Source organism: Anolis carolinensis, chromosome 2, assembly GCF_035594765.1.
Source record: "Anolis carolinensis isolate JA03-04 chromosome 2, rAnoCar3.1.pri, whole genome shotgun sequence".
Lineage (NCBI taxonomy): Eukaryota > Metazoa > Chordata > Lepidosauria > Squamata > Dactyloidae > Anolis > Anolis carolinensis.
This window is the reverse complement of record NC_085842.1, coordinates 97,265,759-97,289,834: the sequence shown is the minus strand read 5'-3', so window position 1 is coordinate 97,289,834 and position 24,076 is coordinate 97,265,759. Positions and strand designations below refer to the sequence as shown.

General features: G+C 40.7%; 1 protein-coding gene across 2 annotated transcripts in view; it reads right to left on the bottom strand.

The window, feature by feature from the left end:
* Positions 1 to 5,503: 5,503 nt before the first annotated feature.
* fat2 (FAT atypical cadherin 2) overlaps positions 5,504 to 24,076 on the bottom strand; it is a 130,546-nt gene continuing 111,973 nt past the window's right edge. Inside the window, exons 18-24 of one of the 2 annotated variants that reach the window (XM_062970266.1) lie at positions 23,762 to 23,959; positions 21,324 to 22,134; positions 19,497 to 19,642; positions 15,293 to 15,734; positions 13,665 to 13,821; positions 11,305 to 11,726; positions 5,504 to 7,556 (exon numbers count right to left, since the gene is read on the bottom strand). In XM_062970266.1, coding sequence (XP_062826336.1) covers positions 7,036 to 7,556; positions 11,305 to 11,726; positions 13,665 to 13,821; positions 15,293 to 15,734; positions 19,497 to 19,642; positions 21,324 to 22,134; positions 23,762 to 23,959 — 2,697 coding nt within the window. In that variant the 3' untranslated portion in view covers positions 5,504 to 7,035. Of the gene's footprint in view, positions 7,557 to 11,136; positions 11,727 to 13,664; positions 13,822 to 15,292; positions 15,735 to 19,496; positions 19,643 to 21,323; positions 22,135 to 23,761; positions 23,960 to 24,076 lie in introns of both variants that reach the window. The other variant, XM_062970267.1, reaches the window with a different exon arrangement.

Genomic DNA, 24,076 nt, shown 5'->3' with positions numbered 1-24,076 from the left:
TCCTCTATACCAGTGCCACTCAAAGTGGTGGTTCAAGATACAGGAATTTGGTGCAAAAATATGGTGCAGTTCCTAGTCCACCACATCAGAGAGCTTGTCAATCAATGCCCTAGGTAGCTTATTATGACAATTGTTTAATTTGTTATGTTATTTTGTCTTATTCTGGTCCTCTATCTTATCTTGAGCCAATATGATATAGTAGCTAGAGTGTTGGGCCATATCTCTGTTGGAGAGGGTTTGAATCCTCACTCGTCTCTGGAAATGTCCTGGGTGACCTTGGGCAAGTCATACTCTTTGAGTGCCTGAAGAAGGAAAAAGCAAACCCCTCTTAACAAATTTTGCCAAGACAACCTTGTGACAGGTTCATGTTAGGGTAGGCATATGTCAGAAACAATTTGAAGGTACACAACAACAACAAGAATACTGACTTAGTTTATTTTTAACTTAATGATTTTGAAAATGTAATGGCTGTGACTGATTTAAATTGTGTGCGTATATAATTTGGACATCAGGGAAGCTTTGATAAGGGCAGCATAATTATAAATAGTAATAAAAGTAGTCATAAATAATAATGATGCCACTGAAACCATTGGTAGAAATGTCCTCCAGAGACATGAGGGCAGTGCATGTGTGCAGCATTCATTAGGAATGGAAAATAAAGTAAGCAAGGGGTTACATCTTCTTTTTTGTTTCTTCAAGAACAGAGTTTTATAACTTGGATAGAAAACTTCACAAATCCTACAGATCTCCCCATATTTAAATCGTTGATTTCTTTTCTCCTATGCCTTGATTTTGTGTGCCATTCCCAACAGCTCATGGAGGTGGCTTGATCCCTGAGTAGCTGTGGATGGATTTGAATTACTTTCCCCTGTCTCTAAAATCTAATAAAAATAAGTCTTTATGTGGATTTCACTGCTATCCATTTGATTGCTTTTTTAATGGTGTGCTTTATTCTAATGGAAATAAAATTTGTTTTTTCATTCATGAACTGTGTTGAAACAAAATGGAAAAGCAATATAATTGTGTTTTAAAAATGAAAGTGTGGAGAAGCAATCATTCACCTGCTTATACAATGGGCTTATCCCTGAATACAAATCTATGCAATTGCACAGTAAGTATTTTGGAAGGAAGTATAGAGAAGTGCTGTGATGTACAACAGACTTTACACAGCAAAGAACAAGAGGAGGACTGGATAATGTGTGGCCTCCAGATGTTGTTGAACTACAGCTCCTATTAATGTCAACCAGCAGAGTCAGTGAGTGTATGAACATTGTTGTCTATGGGCCATGAAATGCAGCAATGACATTGTTGATCAGATATAATCTTTTATCCACTCTTGGGAAAGTCTTTAGTGATCTCAATCAGATGACAACTTAAAGTCTGCCTAATTTTGAGGAATAGATGTATTCTGTAACTGCAGATGAGTATAGAAGAAGACTTTCCTTTCATCAAGGGATGGGAATATGGCAGCCCTCCACATGTTGGACTGCAACTCTCAGCATTCATCACGCTTGGCTATGCTTGCTATCAACACCCTTGGCTATGCTGGTTAGGGATGCTGGGAGCAGCAATCTGACAACATCTGGGGGTGCTCATGATTCGCCCTTCTGCTAGATAGGCGACTGGGAAGAGATGGCAAGATTCTTTTAGACTGACCTCATTTCTACGACTTAGTTTGCCACCTGGAAGCAGCTTTCATAATGCCAAACATCTCTGGGAGCTGCCAGTCCTGATACATAAAAGGCTGCCCTCCCCTGACCTCAGCAGAACAACCCAGTTTCTTATATTCAAAACTGTAGGCCAGAGAGGGAGGGTGGCAGTGTTACAGTCAGAAGAACTCATCCTTGAATGAAACTGTTTTAAAAAAGCAATTTATTTTTCTATATATCAACCAAAAACAGGGGCAGGAACACAAGACAGAAATGAGGACTGCCCCCCTTTCCTTCATTGTCAGACAGGCTTCTTCACAAAATAAGGCTCCTTGAAAGACATTTACAGCACACCAGGGTATGAGGGGGGAAAGTAGGTGTGAGGTGTTACTTTCCATCACCTGTTATTTTCTTAAACAAAGCCAGTCCCTTAAACAGTACCATCTCACATCCTGTGGTGTGCTCATCGTCATCTGCCCACATGATGGCTGACTCATTCAAGTCCGGCACTAATTCAAAGTCACTTCTAACCCTCCTTCCCTCAGTTGACTCCATTTTTTTTTTAGAAGCCCCACAGAGATTTTGAATATTGGCCAGCATGGCCGGATTATAGCCATTCATTCATTCAATCAAATTATATTAGTTAGTTATACCTACTTCTTGCCTGTCTTCCAAGGAGCTCAAGATGGTGTCTACGATTCTCTTCCTTCCCAGTCTGTCCTCACTACTTTAAGAAGTAGGTCAGGGAAAAATTGAGAGAGAGGGAGGGAGGGAGGGAGGGAGAGAAATAGATAGAGAAAGGCAGGCAGGCAGGCAGACAGACAGACAAACAAAAACAGAGGGAGTATGATCTGGTCCAGGATTATCCTTTACACTTTACACTTCAGTGCAAATGTGAACTAGGCTGTTCCAAGTTTCAGTTTAGTTTCACAACATTGGCCTTCCTGTCCCAATCCATTATTGTTTTAACCCTTAAGCTATTTTGTAAGTCTCAGGTTAAGGGAGGGGGGGCATGGACAAATGGATGAATGAGTGAAAATACATTCCATCTTAAATCATTATTTTCTCACTTTTTGTTCAAAACTATAGTTCAATCAACTCTCTATATCCATGGCTTCTGTATTCACTATTCATGGCTTTAAAATAATCCCAGTTTTTATTTTCAGAAAGCAATCTTCAACTTTATCATATTATAGAAGGGATGCAATTTTACTGTGTCACTGTATTTAATGAGATTCGAGTATCCACTGATTTTGATCATTCACAGAGAGCCCTGGAACCATGGGCCCGCTGTGTACAATTAGCAAAGAGGAAGACTGCTCCTCTCCTTTGTTTTTAAATGGCTGTTGAACATGTGGTTTGTTTATTGCAGTTGTCTGTCTGGCACATGAGTGGAAAACTCAGACAAGAGCAAGGGTGCCAGTATAGTCAACAAAATGACCCCCCCCCCCCCCGCCGGTACCATTTATTTGAAAATGCCCTCAACACAGGCTCATAGCCAGGATTTTGTTTCGGGAGGGGCTGGGATTTTGGTTCGGGGGGGGGGGGGGTGAGTCTGAGCGGGAGAGGGTCTACCCTAGCAAACCTTTTGTATCGTTATCCCAATACCCCCATGCATATGGGATATATTGAGCATGGTGATCAGATCATAATATGAATAAACATAACAGTTTAAATAATAAATGTAAGGCCTTCTCGTGAACCACCCTGAGAATTTGGGGGGGGGGGGGCTGAAGCCTCTCAAGGCCCCCCCCCCCCCCCCCCCGGCTACATTACACTAATTTTGGAGAAAGGGTACTCTGATCATCTCTTCACAGCTACATGTGGTAGGAACAAGGGAGATAACTTTTTCAGTGGCAGCTCCTAGTGTCTGAAACTCCTTTCCTAGAGAAGCTAGACTGCTATCCTCCAGGTTATCCTCCTGGCAGCTAATAAATTACTTTAGTCAAAATACAGTTATGTATGAATAATCTAGAGTTAATGTGTTGTCAAAGGCTTTCATGGCTGGAATCACAGGGTTGTTGTGTGTTTTCCAGGCTGTATGGGCCATGTTCCAGAAGCATTCTCTCCTGACGTTTCACCCACATCTATGGCAGGCATCCTCAGAGGTTGTTAGAGTTAGGCATTTGTGATGGGTTCATATTCACAATCCCTATATATTCACCACTTTAGGGAATGTATAAAGACTATGAAAGTCCATCCTGGCAATGGGAGTCGGTTTCCCTGTCAAATGCAAAGCAGCTGACTGATGTTTCCATCCCTCTCCAAGCAATCTCCAATGCCAAGGGAAATTGTAACAAGATCTCTGCTTTTACCGAGCTCAAGAATGGAAATAGAATGCTGGTGGACAGCAAAAAAGATTTAAAGATGGGCCTAAAGCTAACCTTAAAACTGTGGCATAGACAATGATAACTGGGGAATCCTGGCTCTTGAAGCGCTAACTGTAGATCAGCTGTTACCAAAAGTGCTGTGGAATTTGAAGAGGCACAAATGGAGGGTGAAAGAGAGAAACATGTCAAGAGAAAGGTACATCAAGCCAACCCTTGTCAGGACTGCCTTCCACCTGGAAACTGATCCTTAATACAAAAAAAAATAAAAAGGATCAAGAATAGGTCTGTACAGTTACGTAAGGATCCACTTCCAAGACCCTACACTTGGAAGGCAATAATACTTGACCACAAGCCTTTGATGATGATAGTCGTACAGTATTTCGTTGTATAGCAAAGGAATTCCTTTAGTGCTTCACCAAACATGTCCACCTGTCTTCTCAAAAGTTTTTCGAAGGAAATGCTAATGGAATCATTCCAGAAGTCGGTAGAAGCAGAATTCTTGTTACCAAACTACAAACCCCAGGATTCCATTGGATGGAACCATGGAAGTTAGAGCAGCATTGTAGCATTATAATTATAGTGTCAATGGATCCCAGCTCTGTGTCCATTTATTTTTTACAACTAATAAGATCCATTGTGGTGCAATGGTTTGAATGTTAGACTCTGGAAATCAGGGTTCAGCCATGGAAAATCAGAGTGATCTTGAAAAGGAGTCAAAGGCAAATCTTCTCTAAACATCTCTTGCCATTAAGTGTGCCCTGAGGTCACCTTAGGGTCTGAAGATACATGAAAGCACACAATCACAAAGTTTCTTTGTGGTTGTGTGCCTTCATAATTAGCTTTATTAGCTAAATAGGATGGGGGCAGTCAGATTTAAAGATTATTGAGGTCCCTTCCAACTCCAATTCTGAATTATTGGTGAAAATGTGGCTGCCCCTAGATTTGACATTTGAATTAAAACTCCACAAACAACTCTTTCTCTTTATTCTGTGCTATGTGAATTGTTGCATAGTACAGGTAATCTCCGAGTTACAAACATCTGATTTACAAACTACACATAATTAAGAATGGGGCTGAGGCAACAGAGAGAGAGAGAAATCTACCCCTAGGAAGGGAAATTCACTCCTGAAAGAGTTATCATGGGGAAAGGGGATCTCCACTGAGACTTTGTTACCCATTCTTGTTTCCACAACAAGCCAAATTTCCAAAATCCAATTATCACAGGGACAGAAAATGAGGTGAAATCCTATGGAGAGGGGCATAGACAGCAAAGCAAACGCCACAAGGGTGTTAATCCTTCCCTAAGTTATCCAAAATGTAGATAGATAGATAGATAGATAGATAGATAGATAGATAGATAGATAGATAGATAGACAGATAGATAGATAGAGGCTGGAGTTACACTTTAAAAATGTATATGTTCTGATTGCATACAAATTCAATTTAAGAACAAACCTGCAGAACCTATCTTGTTCGTAACTTGGGGTCTGTCTGTAATTATAAAAATAACACCAGTGAACATGCTGTTTTTTTGAAAGTTATTTATTATTTTTTAATAAACAAATACTCATAACAAACTCAGTGCATTAAAGGTACAGGCCAGCCTTTTATTAAATAATCCACTCCATGCATCATTTTGGCTCTCTTTTTCTCTTTTCATCCACAAATTCTCTCACACACATTCTCACATACAGAACTTTGCACAAATATGCCCATACATCTAGTTCAGGTTTTGCTGTTCATGGTATGTATTAGTGATGTGGACAGAGACAATGTTCTCTGTTTGTCTATTATTTCCTAGGACAGAAAATGGAGAAACTTGGTACCATTTTGCTCCATCAACAAACATCTCAATTTGATTAATATGGAGCCCTTTGTGTCTTTCTTCATTGAAAGGATATCACTTATAGACAAGAAGCAACGTTTTTAGTATGAACAGCTAAAACTTCTTTCATACACATCTATCTGTATTTGTTATTGTCACTGGCTTGTAATGATTGTTACATCTCTTCATTCTGTAGAAATTCTCCATTGGCCCTCTTCATTCAGCTGTCTTGACGGTGACAAACCAGAGAATGAAGAAACAAACATGATAATATATGCCCGTCCTTATGAAAGGGGCAAAGAAATACAGAAACTACAAAAAAGCCATTCATCGACCCTATCTCCATCCCAGTTCTCTTTGGGAACTTTTAGTCCAGTGGGAACCATTGATACAAAAACTAAAGGCGCGTATCACTGATTTTCAATTGCTACTTTCATTTCCCTGCATTTTACACTAAGTAATCCATTTAACCACAATGGTGCTTGCTGTGGGAACTGATAGGCACATGTGCGTGTAGTTCCTCAATTATGGCAAATTTCATCTGTTTCTGTGTGAGATCTGTGGATGGATATGCTGTCCATGCAAGGGATTAAAGAGAGGGTGCTGCAGGTTTCCATCCATTCGTAAAGAAAGGTTGCTGCCAGCATTTTATCGCAGTTCTTTTTACACTGCTTGGTACATATGTCTCTGATGTTCCCCTGATGCAATCCAACTCAGAACAGTGACCAGGTCTGTTTGGAATCCAAGTCAGAACAGAAGTCATTGGCAGGACTGAGAAGCACCAATGCTACTTTCCAGTGTTAGCTGGAATCCTGTTGTAGCCTTACATTGGTATAAATGCCTGAACTTTCAGGACATTGTGCATTGGTAGAATCCAACATCTTAGCCCTGTGATGCTAATGAAAAACCACTGTGCATGCCCAGGAAGTTTAAAAGCACTGTCCTTACTGGCAAGTGGGGACTGGAGTGACCACTGTGCAACAGGAGACTGCGCAACTCATTGTGCAAAGAGCTGCAGAGTGATGCAACCAAGTCTTACAGCTCAGCTTCCCTTATGGGATTGTATGCTATGCAGCTGGTGAAGAGGACCCCACAGCCTCAGTAACACTGCTGTTAAGAACACAAAAGAAAGTTCAAGGACAAAGATGTTCAAAATAAACAGCATCTCCTGTTGCTCTATGTGTTTTAATTCGAAGTGCAGCATTTTGTCTCATTTCCAGATAGAGTGCCACTAAAACATCACCTCTTCACAGCTCCCATAGTCACTCTCCACCATGTCCGAGCCCTCATAATTCAAAGGTGATGCTGGCTGAGTTCTGGCACTGGATGAGGGGCTCATCTCACAGTCTGCATAGGAGGGCTGGGCCACACTAAGCCGCATGCTCACCCTCTTGTATCCATTGTCCGGATGATAAGGTGCTCTCTCATTTTCTATTAACTGGGAAGGGTAATAGCTAATGGCAGTGTATTCGTTTTGACACTGGGAAGCAGGTAACTCAGCTGGATTAGGAGGCAAGAAATCTTCCAGATTCTGGTTGCTGTAGCGGGGTGGGATGGGGGCTCGCTTGTTGTTTTGGTCCAGTGGGAAAGGAAAGCCACCATAAAGGCCAGCTGGGTCTGAGTCTATAGGAGGACAGGGCCGATGACGTTGAGAAAATGGAAGGGGGCCTTCAATAACTTCATATTGATGATAGTCTTGGATGTCAGTGGGCTGGTATCTTGGAGGCCAATAGATTGTCTCTCCTGGGTACACTGCAATAAAACCAGAACTCTATTATTATTCCTTAATTAATGTGCAGTCTGCAATATTGTGATTGCCATTTCATAGTGTTTTATGAGATCTTGTACATTGTGATGGTGAAACAATAAAATAGAAGATGGCATATAAAAAGTCAATTCCTTAACATATTAATCTATCTATCTACTATCTAGTCATCCCTGGAGAGCAAAGTGCAGCTTTCCAAAAGTCTTGTCAAGTAGTTATAGTAACAAACCACTGAGACTGAACTTCCCACCAGACATCAAAGGCTGTTCTTTCACAGTTGCTGCATTAATGTCAATAATAATACAAAGCTGTATGACAAATGAGATTGCAGCGAACTCTTAATAAGGGGTTTTTGTTTGTTTGGGCTTTTGGCCACCTGAATCACATTTTCAAACACAGACTGAATGCTAGAGAGTGCAAGATATATTAGCTGATATCTAATAGTGCAACACTCTCCCATTATTGTATCTGAAGACTAGAAAACAATAGTTGCTTTTAGTTACACTCATCACACAGGTACAGTACACAAGTGTAACTGAAGGCTCCTGGACTCCACATCCTTCTATACCTAGTAAAAAAGTTATTGCATAAGGAAGTACAGGACATCTAGTTCACAATGCTATACTTTGAAACAAGTGCTGTAAGCTACCTGCAGGAGTCTGACCACTAAGCTTTGAGGGTCTAAAACTCCCACAATCTTCTATTGCAGTGGTTCTCAACCTGTGGGTCCCCAGATGTTTTTGGCCTTCAACTCCCAGAAATTCTAACAGCTGGTAAACTGGCTGGGATTTCTGGGAGTTGTAGGCCACAAACATCTGGGAACCCCAGGTTGAGAACCACTTCTGTATTGCGGTTTGGAGGATATTTGGAGCACCATATATATGATCTCCTGCTGCACCATCAGCAGCAGCCAAGAAATGAAGACCATGATAATATTGTACGGCAGAGTATAAGGAACACCTCATCTTAAATTGATGAGCCATGCTGAGTATATCATGCAGTTTCATTACCTCATCCAGAAAAATGGCCCACATTTCATCACTTCAAATCCCACCTCAACCTTTTGTCACCAGTGATTCATCTTTGACTGAGGTATTCAATATTTCTCTGTATTTTAGGAAATTTGCACATAAACAGAGGAATTTACTGCCACAAGATGTACTTATACCTTTCAACTGGGATGGCCTCAAAGGGTGACTGGACAGGTCTATGGCTGCTAGTCAGGGTGTTTATGTATCACCACCAGTAGAGAAGGGAATGTGCATCAGTTGCTGGGGACTATGAGATGAAAGGAGTTGTGGCATACATGCCCTGATGGAGGGCCACCTATTGGCAATCAGTTGACCAATGTATGAATAAAATGCTGCACTAAATATGTTCTGATCCAGCATGGTTCTTCTTACATTGATTCTTTATTCAAGCACAAAGAATTTCCCTTATGAATGGGATTGTCATTTTCTTTCTAAACCTGATTCTTCTCATGCTTTTCTACCCTAGTGATATTTGATGATAACATCTTCCCCCTCCCCACCCTGTTCTTCTAGCTGGCTTTCCTATTAACCTGCCCTTGAAGCTAATATGCATTATATTATTTTGCTACTGGCATTGAAGACTCACAGTTAACCTGTATGACCTTCATATTAGAAGCAAACCAGGATAGTTTCATGGATGTGAGAGCTTCGGACAGTGAAACTTGCTTTAAAAGCAATGGTTACAATGTCTATTTGAGCTTTATCACTGTTCAGCTTGCCCACAGCTGTGCCTGAATAATTAACTTCCCTCCACCATTATAATTCACAAATATATTACTGACCCTTTGTGTCACATTGGAGTGGATGTTAAAACTAATGGCCAAATATAGAGTGTTTTATGTGTGTACATCTGCATGCTGCGAGTTAGAAGCATTAGTAACCCAAATACATTCAAGTACGAAAACCATTTGAACTACACTGAATTAGACTTAGGTTCAATCTATTCCTTTCATCACCAAAGCTGTTCTGAGTTGATTTCATGTTATCTAGGAGTAATTTTTCTTGTAGAAGGAAAAAAACCTCAACAATTCCATATATGTCACATTAGATTTCCTCCTCAAGATGCTTCATTCTTTTAAATAAGAAGTAAGTACTCTAAAATACTCAGATGCAATGTTGTTTCTCTTATGTTTACTGGTTGGCTCAGGTGATGTTTTCAGGTGTGTGCTGGATGCTTCTATGCCTGCTCACCCAGGAAAAAGGTGAGAGAGTGGAGTAACCTCCTCCCTCTTACCCTGGATGATCAGCTTAACCGTGCTGACAGAAACTGCCATTGGAACTATCAAATATTTCCTGATGCTCAGAGAGCTGCATTTCAGAATAGTGGAAGGATATCCTAAATAGGAAGGGAATGCTGGCAAACTGAAGTCTCTGTAACATACTTTTGTGCAAAAGGTTTTCTAAATAGGAGTATAAGAATGAAAGAAGCCAATAAGAGAGATGCTGGATCAAAGTCATTTTGTTCTCACAAGCAGGACAGAGAGGCAAAAGCAATTTCTTGTTTTGTCCGTTGGTAACTTGTGATATGCTACCTCTGATAATGGAGGAAATAAATACATCAGAGACTAGAAGCTAGTGACTACTATAACATAGTATCACTGATAACATTATCCTCCCTTAAATTTCCCAATTTCCTTTTAAAGCTGTCCATGTTGAAAGCAATAACAACCTTCTGTGACAGTGAATTCCACAATATAAAGTAGTAGTAGTAGTTAGTAGTAATAATAATAATGTTATTACCTGCCTCTCCTTGTGACTATGTAGCGTTTAGAAAAGGGTAAAGTTATATCCACACGTTCTTCACCCACAGATAGCCATTCAGCCTGTTTAAAAGCCTCCAAAGAAGGTGGAGGCTCCTTTTTTGGACACTTTTAAATAGAATCCAGATGACCATCTGTTGGGAGTGTTTTCATGGTGCTTTCCTGCATGGCAGTGGGTTGGGCTGGATCGCCCCTATGGTCTCGTCCAACTCTAGGATTAACAAACCACAGTTTGAAAATATTTGAAGAAAAAAATATTCCAAAAGGCAAATGTGGTTATGGGACCAAGCTTTTGGATAACAAGTTTTTTTAGTGCAACAAGACAATAAGGAATAATGAAATGATAAATGGAATGGCCTTGGATTACGATTTTGGATGATATGATTTTAATAATTGGTTTTAAATTGTATTGTTTTTAATGTTTTAGTTTTAACGTAACTGTTTATTTTATTGCATTATATTTATGGCACTGAATTGCTGCCGATGTTGTAAGGCCACTCTGAGTCCCCTTCGGGGTGAGAAGGGTAGGATATAAATTAAGTAAGTAAGTAAGTAAATAAATAAATAAATATGTAAGTGCCCCTTTTTAGTAAGCTATGATGTATAATAGGACACGAGCACCCACAGAGTTTGGTATCCATGGAGGGAGTGATCCTGGGATATAGGTTTAAGACACATTCCACACAACAAATGTAAAGCTATTGTGTGGTTTACTGTGTGAAAGGAATCTAGCACATCAGAGGGAAGGGGGAAGAGAAAAAGAAGGTCAGACAAACCCATCTTTTCTCCAGCCCAGCTGCTCTTGATGATGGATTCATTGTCTGAGTTAGATGAGGGTGCAGTAATTGGGAGATTGGGGGCCACACTGCACACAATTGCACCCCGTAGTTTCTGGACATTGCTTGTGTTGAAGGAGATGAACTCTGATCCAATAGTAGGCTTGCCTGGGTCTAGTGCATTGAGCTGGTTGTGGTGGTGAGTATCGTTGAGAATGTTGAGTTCAATGGGAGGAAGACCTTGGGTGCCAACCCCAACACTCTTGGAAAATTCACTTTTGGAAATCAGGTCCGGGTCTTCTTTAGCAACTGGTTTGTGAGCTTTGACTTTGCGGCTATAGAGTTTCCGTATGAGAACGAACATTGCTACCAGGATGATGACACCAATAACTCCAGCAGAAATCTTGGCAATCTCTGCAGGTGCCAGGATCCAACTGGATGGACTGATATCTGGAGTGACAATTTGCTGTGTGCAGAATGCCCCCTGGAAGTCCTCCGGGCAAATGCAATGGATGGAGCCGTTAGAATTCAAACAGCGCCCAGAGTTCAGACATGGATTTTCCTGGCACTTCTCTGCACGTTTTTCACACCTACAGAGGAGATGATAGGAGAGATCAGTAAAAGGTGGTAGCATGCCAAGAAATAGCCTTGTTAGTCTCTTGTAGCATAAAAAGGGGGGAGTAAAGGGGAGAAAAAAAAGTATCTTTCTGGATCGTTTTTCATTCTATCCCATTCTTCCAACTATACCCAGACAGTTTTTAGGCATGAATTTTAAATGCATGTCCTTTGTCTAATCTCTATTTTCTGTATTTTAATATTTATTTAATAGAAATACGTTTAATATGTAGCTTTTAAAGGAATATGTTTTAATATGTGTATCTGTAATGTTTTTGCAATGCTTATGTTTTTTATTTATTGACTGAAAGGTCAGTGGTTCGAATCCAGTGAGAGGGGTGAGCTCCCACTGTTAGCCCCAGATTCTGTCAACCTAGCAATTCAAAAACATGCAAATAGGAGTAGATCAATAGGTACCACTCTGGTGGGAAAGTAACAGCGCTCCATGCAATCATGCCAGCCACATGACCCAGGAGGTGTATACGGACAACGCTGGCTCTTCAGCTTAGAAATGGAGATGAGCACCACCACCCAGAGTTGGACACAACTAGACTTAATGTCAAGGGGAAACCTTTACCTTTACTTTTTTAACCTGCCTCAAGCCATGAGGAGAGGCAGGTAAGAAATAAAATAATAATAATAATAATAATAATAATAATAATAATAATAATAATAACTATTATTATTATTATTACAAATAAACTTTATACCTGAGACCTTAACTTAACACCAATTGGTACTGCAACTAAAATGTGGATTTATATCCATGAAGGTAAAGGTAAAGATTTTCCCCTGACATTAAATCTAGTCGTGTCTGGCTCTGGGGATTGGTGTTCATCTCCATTTCTATGCCGAAGAGCCAGTGTTGTCCATAGACGCCTCCAAGGTCATGTGGCCAGCATGACTTCATGGAATGCCATTACCTTTCTGCTGGAGCGGTACCTATTGATCTACTCACATTTGCATGTTTTCGAATTGCTAGGTTGGCAGAAACTGGTGCTAACAGTGGGAGCTCAGCCTGCTCTCTTGATTTGAACCGCTGACTTTTCGGTCAGCAAGTTCAGCAGCTTGGTGGTTTAACCTGCTGGGTCACCAGGGGCTCCATATCCATGAAAGCCCATGAAGCCCAGTTAGTTGAATACACTATGAATTTAAGATTATAGCCTGGAATGATATTTCTGGGAAGGTACTTCTTCTCCTTGTTTTCCTAATGACACATCTACAAGGCTTTTATTTTATTTTAGGAGGGGGGGGGGGTTAGTTTTTCCCACTGAAAATTTTAGCATTTATAAGGACAAACACATCTTTGCTTCTCAAATGTATCCTATAACTTACAAAATGACTTCATGTGTAGGGGATTAGCACCACCTGCTGACCATATGTATATTTTCCTCACAGTGGCACTGCAATAAGTTACTGTAAACAGTGGACTTCGAAGATCAGCAGGCTCCGCTGAAACATCCACGCACACATCACTGCTATTTAACAATATGGGATACGATAATCTGCTTTTGAAGGAGCATCTGTGGGGGTTCCATAACCAAAATTCATACAGGGTGATCCAGAGGGGTCACTCTACTTCCATTTTCATTGTTGATCTCAAGCTAGGTTTCTTTCCAGGAAAAAAATCTGCACACATTATTCTTCAAATGTAAGCAAATGGGGTGTTTTTTCTTGTGATATACAACAGAGTGTTCTTCCCTTTGAGAAGTACAGCTCTCAAAGGTTGGTGTGAAACCTGTTTGCAATGTTTGCGTGAAAAGCGTCATGATGGGCAGTTCATAATGATACAAATCGCACCTTGCCACTATACTGCTTTTGGAGGGATGAACACGTAGGTTGTTTAATAGACTCCTTCTATTATTCAAACTAATGGCTTGGCGGAGGAGGCAGCACTTAGTAGGGCTTCTTACCTTTCTCCCCAATACCAGTCTGGGCAACGGCAGGTGTAGCCACCTTTCTCAGAGAGGGCACACGTCCCACCATGTAAGCAGGGCTTGCTTTCACAAAGGCTGTCGGTCACCTCACAGTGGTCACCAGAAAACTGTAATGGGCAGATGCAAGAATAACCTGGTGCAGAAAAGAAGGAGGTTAGCAGTTTCAAAGGGGGGCAGCAGACACATATGAAACCAGAAAGTACTTTAGACAATGGTGTTTTTTGAGGGGACATAAATGACATTGTTATTTGTTGCGGAAAATTCTGCAAACAGCCCATTTACCAGAGCCATCCATTTTTGTGATGGTCCCTTCTTCTGCATACTAAGGATCTCAGCACACCTGCCACTGGAATCGCCATGGATCATGGTGAATCTGGTGGTGCCCGGCTGGGGGCATGGGGAACTTGCATCACCAGGCTTCCCCCTTGTCTCATCCCACCCTGGGAAGTGTCTGTCAACCAGCTCCCCCCGTTGATCTCTATGAAACATGGAAAGCCTCCTGAGTTGCTGCTGCAGTGGCATAGGCTGATTCCCCTTCTCTTTTGCCATGGAGCCCCACCAGAAGTATCTGTGTTGTGGGATGGGAACTAGTGGCTCCATGGCAAAAGGGAAGAGGAACTGGCAAACTTTGCCAAATTTTAGCACGCCTTTTGAGGTTGCAAAACCAAAACTGGGCAGCAGAAGAACATATTTAGTGCCCAAACAATTTCAACCACTAGAACTGTGTGAACTGTAACAACAAGCAGCAGCTATTACACACTGCATCATCACAACAAAATACAGACATTGTCCCTACATCCTCTTTATTTTGCAGAGCTTAAAAACCAGTCACCATTTCATCTGCTTCCTCCTAGACATTTTCCCTGCTAAGTCATGAAGCACTCTGGTTTTAAAAGTATAGCTGAGTAAAACATAGTCTATATTCAGATAGTAACCTAAAAGCTATTTCAGCAGGTTACTCACACTTTTCTATTTGTCCCTTCCACATTTATTTAGGTATATGTGTAGATTTTTGCACAATCCTGGATGGTGTATGTTATATGCTTTCCAAAGTATGTGCCACTTATATGGGTAGAAATCAGAAAGGATGTGCCTCTTTGTCTATGAATTTTGTCATTCAGTACATGGGTAGGAATCAACAAGTGCTGGATAGCCAGGACCAATGCTAAAGTTTTAAGATGCAAGACAGGGCAAGGAGCAAGCACTGCAAACCATGAAATATCTCAAACAAAAATTTAGTGCAGTTACACTCATGAATCCAATGACAGGGACACTAGCAGGAGAACATAAAGACGTCTCCCCAGCCTACTATGTGGGATAGGTATTTTCTTCTTCCATCCACAGCACCAGCACCCAAAGCCACCCTCATCTTCTGTTTTGTGGTAAGCAGCACATGGTAAGCAGGCTGGATTACAGAAATGTCTAATTATGTCTCCATAGCCAGTCATGAAATGAGTCCTTTAGTGGCTCAGGCTAGTATAGTCAAGAAGCAGGCCTAACTCCACTATGCTGAGCCATAAAGATTGGCCATTCATGATTTCCTGTTATTTCTCTAAATTTCTCTAATGCCTCTCCTCAACTCTCAGTTACAACACAGCACTTACCTCCATTTTTCATCTCAGTGCAGAGTCCATCATTGAAGCAGGGATTGCTCCTGCAGACCCCAGTGTGAGGGCAGCACTGCCTAACACCTGCCTCCTCAACAACTCCTCTAGACCTCTTCTCCTTCGGCAGGGCCACCAAGTCTCTTCCATCAACTGTAATGGCATCCAAGCAGCCTCTGAACCCACTGGTGACCCTCTGAGCCTGATGATGCTGCACAAATCCACCAATGAGCAGATCTCTCCTGGAGTGGGAAGCACCACAGGCTTCTGGCAGCTGGAGAGAGGCATTTGCCAAGCTGTCAACAAGCAAATGGATGGAATGGCTCTTCACTTCCAGAAAAATTGAGTGCCAAGCTCTGTCACTCACAAAATGGTTGGATGAAAGGTTCCCGATAAAACCGCTCCTACATCTGTATCCCAAATGAGGTATTCCATTGACAAGCTGCAAAAAGAAACAAATAAACAACCAAAATTGTAAACAACATTTCTATGGGTTTATAATAACTGGAACCTTTAAGGTGCTCTACAGATTTTTTTGGTTCCTGTGGCTAAAAGTTTATTTGACCATGGTGATTAACTAGTTAAAACTTATAATTTCTCCATCAGGTTGCATGAAAATTAGTGACGCAAAGAGGGGTCAGAGAATGAGAAGAAAAGTGTATCTGGAGGGCTATGTTCTTCCGATGTTGCTAAGGGCGTAGAAGTGTTTCCACCTTTGAATTTCACATGGATTCCAAAAATACAGCCAAACAAAAAAGGAGGATGATATCAGACTGCAATGTTCCTGCTTCTGGCAAGAAGTCATGAGCGATGAAACACATCAAAGGAAATGTAAACTTAAGAGATTCACAAGTCTGATCTTGAATTAGTCTCCTTCTGCCTCTTCCTAATCTGTCATCATTCATGTGGATTATTCATATGGGGAGGAGATATGCCACAGAAGATGCCCTTGCAAAACATTTGCACTAATTAAAGGACAGACGTAAGTCCACTGTAAGTCCCAATGGTAGAAAACCTATTCATTTCATCGATTCAATGGGTCTAATTCTTGGTAGGGCTAACATTGTGGATGTAGGCCATAGTTTCAGTCTTATAAATAGAGTGGATTTCATCTAGCCCTTTTGATTGGGTCTGTATTGCCTCAGTATGTTCAAGACAGCATGAAACGTGAGTTTAAGAAGGAGGGGGGGAAAAACCCTTGGGACCTGAGAGCAGGTCCCCACACAGACCTAGAGGACCTGGGATTTCTACCCCGGCATCCTCACAGGACTTCTCTGTCTCAGAACAAGATGGAGAATGGACCGGGGGGAGGGGGAGGGGACATCTGGCAGAGGTTTTTAAAAAATTCACTCCGTTATGTGCTGAACCATATATGCACATATGCAAATATCTTAATATAAATATAAGCAGATTTGCATGTGCCCATATAAAATTCAGCACATAACAGAGTGAATTTTAAAAAGTCTGTGAGATTTCTCCTTTCCCCTAATTGTTTGTTCAAGCTCTGTTTAATATTGTAGAGTTTAAAACAAAGAGTTTCAGAGAGTTCTAATTGATCTCTATTCATGCTTTCTTTAAATCAGCTGTGTGTCTGTTTCAAAGCCCAAGCAGGGGATGAGCTGTTTCAGGCTTTAAAAGAGTGGACATGTGCTAGAGCAGTCTCCACAGGAGGGAGGGAAGGAAATCACGTCTTTTTGGTGAGTGCAGGGATACACAATGATGTGAATATGCACATTTTTTGGCTGGAATCGGGATAAAAGGGGAACTTTTATTTCGTGTTTTTCAGCCATTGCAGTGAATCAGTGCGCATTTAGTGCTAATGTCATGTAGCTACACCCCCTTTTAACATGGGGAATTCTGTGTTTTTATGTACCGTGTAGATAAGTCCTCAGTCTCCTGTGAAGAGAAAAGTTATTTCCTAGATTTGGAGGCCACAGAATAACATCAAGTTCTGTATAAGTCTTTGTATAAGCCACCCTGAGTCTCCATGGGGAGAGAGGGTGAGTTAAAAATAAAGTTTTTTATTATTATTTGTTTGTTTGTATGTTGTAGGTTAGTTTCTTTGAACAGGAATTAATTTGAAAAAGTGTAAAGTCTGAAGAAAATTAGCATCTAGTTTGGGACTAATTTTTTTCCAGCATACAAAGGGTTGGAGAGGGACTTAGGGGCTCTTAGGAGGCTGTTTTAAATTGTGACAAGCGAATTGAGACAAGTTGCTTCTGGTGAGAGAGAATCGGCCTTCTACAGAGATGTTGCCCAGGGGACTCCTGGATGTGTTACCATCCTGCTGGGAGGCTTCTCTCATGTCCCCCAAATGGGAAGCTAGGGCTGACAGACGGGAACTCACCCTGTCTCGTGGATTTGAACCTTCAACCTTCAGATCAACAGTTCAGTCGGCACAAGGATTTAACCCACTGTGCCACCGTGACCCCTTAGGAGGCTGCACGTCAGGGTGTTCATGTGATCCACTGGCCACAATTTTCCCACCTCTGTTGTCCAGCAACCCAAATGATGAAATGTCTGCCATTTTATTGATTTTTTAAAATAGAAATGTAGTAATGTGATGAAAAAGCAAAAAGGGTCTTTCTATGGTGTTCCAGAGCAGCCACAGAAAAGACTATCTCCCTTTCCCTATCCTACAGTGCCTTGCCTGAATCAGAGTCTCAACAAAATGTAGGCAATTGGCAACCTGGTACAACCTTTTAAACGGTTCCAAGACATTTAGGAATTTAAAGATAATTACCAAGACTTTAAATTAAGCCTTGAAGCTAATTGGCAACCAACACAGTGGCTGTTAAGAGAAATGTAATATATTCCTGTGGCTAGGTGCCTATTAGTACCCCTGCTGCTGCGTTTTGCAAGAACCAAAGTACCTGAAGACCCTTTGAGGGCAGAGTTCATTACTATAACTCCTTGAAACAACTAGCCCATGTTTTGCCATGATCAAATGACATCTACCCAAGATAGGATACTACTGGGACCCACTTTAAACTATGTGAAAGCATTTATAGCTATTACTAAAAAGTAAAACAAAAATGCAAAAGCAACAATGTATGTGAATGGAACAGGCATTTCTTTAGCACCTCTTGAGTGACCAGACCTCTTGAAGTGATGTGTACTGGATAAAAATGCTGAAGATATAAAATACATAACTATTTTTTTTAAAAAATATTTCAAAACAATCAGCCAAAGGCCAACCAAAAAATCATACCCCACACCATACCCCACACTGCCTGTTGGAAACCCAGAAGGGATGGAGTCAGCCTCTGGAGAAAGTTTCACAGTCAGGAATCTGTTGGTGGGCTCCAGTTTTTATGAGAACTATAACCCTGGAGTTTGGTATATTTAATACTCGTGCTGTTCTCCAATTAAGAAATGGCTCTATCCTTCTCTCAACACCTACTCTTAATCTCACAAGAGAAACACTGAAAGCTCATGTGTTTTCTTGTTGTTGACTCTGATTGAGACTTCTTCTTATAATGGGTTGCACAAATATTTTTGGATATTCTTAAACTAGAAAGAACATTCTAATTTAGAAATCTGAAAATAAGTAAATTATATAAGAAGCAACAACAAGTATGAAATAGAAAAAATAAATTGTCCTTGGTGTAATGGAAACTTTACAAAAGCAGGTACTTAGATACTTAGAGTTTGTTCTTCTTAACTCATGGTTTTTCATGACTTTCATTAAGGCTCAGTCCTCAATAAATATTCAAATGTTAGTCATAACCAGTATACTCACAGAATAGTTGTTGAATAGTAAAATCAGCACGCCCATAAATCAATCTCATTGAGCCAAACAATTGGACAGTACACAGGCCAGAGATAAAATTAAGCCCAGCTCATCAAACAAGAAATTAGAGCAGTCCTTTCCATAGAGAAAATGTGCTTTCTTGGCTTTAGCAAATAAAGATGTTACATTATATGACTGAAAAGTGATTTTAGAACTTATGTTTGTGCAAATATCAAAATAAAAATACAATCCAGATTAGCTACACGGTCCATGACAATTTATTCCAGCCCTTTCTTGATGGTAAATTACAGGTATGTACTATTATTTGGGATAATGATGGCAGCCATCTAGGAAGGACTTTTCTTTGTAGGATGAGATATGTTATCCTCTGGGGTAGGAACGATTCTTGTTGACCTTGCTGTTTTTCAACAAATTGCATACCTACATAAAGTACTCCAAACAAGCCCCTACCTGCAGAACAGCACTATTGCTCCCATTGGTAGTGAGCATTATGGCATGGAGCTGGTGGGTTTGCACACGCAATTGCATCTGCCAGTCCCTTCTGCCTTGGTGGTGGTACCAGACGTAGCTGTGTCCATTGAATTTTAGAGCTGTGCCTGAAAATGAAAGCAAAGAGAACAATGCATTGAAACAGAACAAGAACATGCAGTCACCTTTCAGTTATATACCAGTTAGGCATTTCTGCTTTCAGGCTTTTCTACTCTTGGGGTTGTTGTATGTTTTCCGGGCTGTATGGCCATGTTCCAGAAGTATTCTCTCCTGACGTTTCACCCACATCTATGGCAGGCATCCTCAGAGGTTGTGAGGATGCCTGCCATAGATGTGGGTGAAACGTCAGGAGAGAATACTTCTGGAACATGGCCATACAGCCTGGAAAACATACAACAACTATGTGATCCCAGCCATGAAAGCCTTTGACAACACATTTTACACTCTTCTTCATAGCATTGTCTACCTGTGGGCTTCTCCAGACTGCCCAACAGTTATGCTTCAGTGTTTCACAATTTAAATAGGTTATTTCCACTCCTACACCCATTGTCTCTTAAATACATATACATTCAGCCCTGGATTGTTGCAATGCTGACTATAGTGGAATTAACCTCTATCTTAATCTGCACATTTCTTTTCAACCGTTCTTTTCTCCATCTGCACTGTAGACCTAATGCAGGTTAACATCACTTTACTTGCCATGCTCAAGGCTATGGAGTTCTGGATTTGCAGTTTGGTGAGGTCTCAGCACTCTTTGGTAGGAAAGGCTAAAGACCTTCTAAAACTACAGCTCCCATGATTCCATAATGGAGCTATGCAGATAAAGTGGTGTCAAACTGCATTACTTCTACAATGTGAATGCAGCCTCTCATCTGTCTCACATATTTTAAAATTTATTTTTGTTAATAATTGTGCTAAAATGCTAAACATTAGCACTATTACACTAAAAAAGGAAAAATTGGAAGAAATATTCAAGTTGCTAATCAGAAATGTAAAGAGGGGAGGGCAGAGGAAAACCTCAGTGGCAATAGTCATATCCCATTTGAAACATCAGCAAAACTGTCCAAAAGTACAGTAGGAGGAACCAAGACTGCTCTAGCCTGTATCAGAAACCCCCCCAAAAGTGTAGTGGGTTAAAAAAGTTGCTGCTAATACCAAAATTTCACAAGACAGAAGAAAGTCATGTGACTATTATGAGAAAAATGCCCAGTAACTTCAACTGCAACTTCTGCTAAACTCTGAAGCTTTTGGGCAGCCTGGAAGAACACTGTAGTTCTCATACTGGAACAAATAACCTGTGGTCACCTAGATACAATTCCCACAGGTTGAAAACTACTGATCTAACAGGTCACTAGTTTTACATACAGGAACCTGGCATGCAAATCGGGTCAGTGGTAGTCTAATGCTACAAAATACTCACTTATCTCATAGCTCAGTCTTTTTTGCCACTAGATTACACCACCCCTACCACCCTAAGTCACAACAGTACTAATGTTTTCAATGGACCTCTATATTCCATGGTGCATCATCCTATACTATTCCCATGGTTTCTCCTTTCTAATCTATGTTACAGAAGAGAATCTGACAAGGAGTCTGATTCCAATAATAACATTCCTTAATCGAGAAACAATTTTGGTCTTGAGTGCACTAAATCACTTGTTGCAGAGAAGTATCCATGTGAGCTGAGCTGTGCATTCCAGAGAACAACAATGACTATGTTTGTGAAATAAAACCAAAATCTTGTTCGTCATGCTATAATGCAACAAAAGACAGATAATTCGTTCTCACCATTGCAAGAACATATTTGTTCCAAGTTGTGCTGAAGAGTGAGGACACTGAGTCGGGCAGTACTGTAGGTGAACACCATGCCTGGATCGAGCTGAATTGTTTCTTTGCAGGCCCGCTGGGCGGTACAGTCAACCTCATAGCATGGAACATGAGCCACCTTCTTCACTTGCAGTCCCACTCGCTGGTCCATCTCTGCTGCTGCTTGATAAATTCTGCTAGCAATGAAATTGGGCTCATAGAAAGCACGACGTGGTTCTCCAATGGCCAAGAGGAGGTCCACACCATCAGAACCGACTGAAGGCTGCAGACTTGCCATGTGGATGTTCTGCCGCCTGGTTTCTAAGATGCTTCCCAAAAACCTTTGCAGGTTGCGCCAGTGATCACCTATAAACTCCTCTGGAGTAAGGTGGTGGAAACGTAGCATCACAGCCTTATCCAAGGTTTCCTGGCTGAAGGACCACATATGGATGTGGACAGTAGTTGTGGTTGCAAACGTCCCATCACTGACAGTTACATTCAGAGCATAATGGCCATGCGGGAGCCCATCATCAGCAATAATCTTCCCATCTGTAGCACCCACGGAAAAATATCTCTTTTCAAGTGCTTCGGAGACTAAAGTGTATAGCAGGGTATCATGAGGGTCTCGATCTGTGGCATGGATTTTGCCAAGAACACCACCTCGGAATGCTCTTTCATTAGTAGTGGCAAAAATTTCCAGTGGGAGTGCAGAAGGAGGGTATCTGCTTTGCTGTGTCACTTGGATGTTTACAAATGCAGAGGAGGACAGAGGAGGGATGCCACTATCTGTGACCTGTTTAGGAAGGTTGAGTAAACTGTTATAGCTCTGCATCACCACATGCAACAATCTTGACATTGGAGGCTTTCCCCCAACTTTCCACCCCTCCACCCACTGTTTTGAGAAAGTATGCAATTGCTTGCAGCTGAGGCCTTATGGAGAAATCTGGATCTTTGCTAACAAATTCTGCATTGGCTCAAATTTCTCAATGGAGTGTGAATGGACAAATCTACAAATCCTAAGAACCAGTACACAGTGTTACCAAAACTGGCGTAGAAAGGATGTTGCAATGGAGGGGTAATTTCAGTGCAGTATTTCCCAATTTTTTTTTTACTCATCTTCTGATAAGGAATTTAGCATTTTTCAGAGCTTTACTCTCCCTTTCGCCTAATAAGCCACTGAGTCTGGACCAGAGCTTGCCATTTCTTTTTTTTTCTTTTTTTCCTTTTTTTTGGGGGGGGGGGGGATTTACAACTCCTACATCTGAGCTGTAGCTCAAAATTTAACTTTCCCATGATACATTTTGCAAATTTTAAGTCTTAATGTATAGCCAATGGCAGTAATTTTTCATGTATCTATTTAATCTTCTTTAATCCTCCTAGTGTCTATCACAGGGGTCCCCAAACTAAGGCCCGGGGGCCGGATGCGGCCCTCCAAGGTCATTTACCTGGCCCCCACCCTCAGTTTTATAATATAATATTTTATATCAGTTTCAATAATATAATATATTGTATATACATATAATATTGATAATAATCTTACGTTATACAATATTATACTAATAGTAATACCATATAATAATATTAATTATATGTTATGTATTACATATTATAAAATAGTATAGTGGTATAGTTCAATATAGTAATATATAATGCTAATATTGTGTTAAGCTAATAATATAATATATTGTATGTACATATAGCTGCTCTGAGTCCCCTTCGGGGTGAGAAGGATGGGATATAAATGTAGTAAATAAATGCAGTAAATAAATAATTAATTTTAGACTTAGGCTCAGCCAAAGTCTGACATGACTTGAAGGCACACAACAGCAGCAACAACAATCCTAATTAACTTGACTATCTCATTGGCCAGTAGCAGGCCCACACTTTCCATTGAAATCCTGATAGGTTTATGTTGGTTAAAATTGTTTTCATTTTTAAATATTGTATTGTTCTTTCGTTGTTGTTGTTGTTGTTGCACTACAAAGAAGACATGTGCAGTATGCATAGGAATTTATTTGTATTTTTTTTTTCAAATGATAATTCGCCCCCTCAACAGTCTGAAGGATTGTGGACCGGCCCTCGGCTTAAAAAGTTTGGGGACCCCTGGTCTATCATCATGTTATGCAGCAGCAAATTCCACGGAATCAGATTGTCTTTCCAGGGACATTGTCTTCTAATTTTTTTTAATGAAATGCAGTTGCAAGGGGTAGCAAATTTCCCCATAGCATGGCAGTTTCTCCCAGGTGAACAAGTAACAGCCTACAGGTGTGATTTTTAACATGATAGATGATTCAGTTCAAATGCCCCATCCAAAAAAGAGCTGTTAAAATAAAACTGCAAATGTCTCATGCAGTCATGACTGCACTTCATCAAAAAGCTAGATGCAGTCAGTTCACAAGCAACATGCCATTTGACTTTACCTGGACATGCAGAAGGTATTGTTCTTTTGTTCTTCTGTTAAGGATGGATGAGGTCACCAACACACCATCTTGGTTGATCTGGAATGCCTTTCCGTCATTTCCTTCTATGATCTTGAAAGAGTATGGTGGCCCATTCTCTGGGGAGTCCCTATCACTCAAAACTAGCTCTAACACGCTGGTGCCAACTGGAGAGTTTTCCTAAGATGTTCAAAATATTATTATTATTATTATTATTATTATTATTATTATTATTATTATTATTAATTATGTTGCCAATGATGATGTTTATTTATACCCCACTTTTCTCTCCAAAAG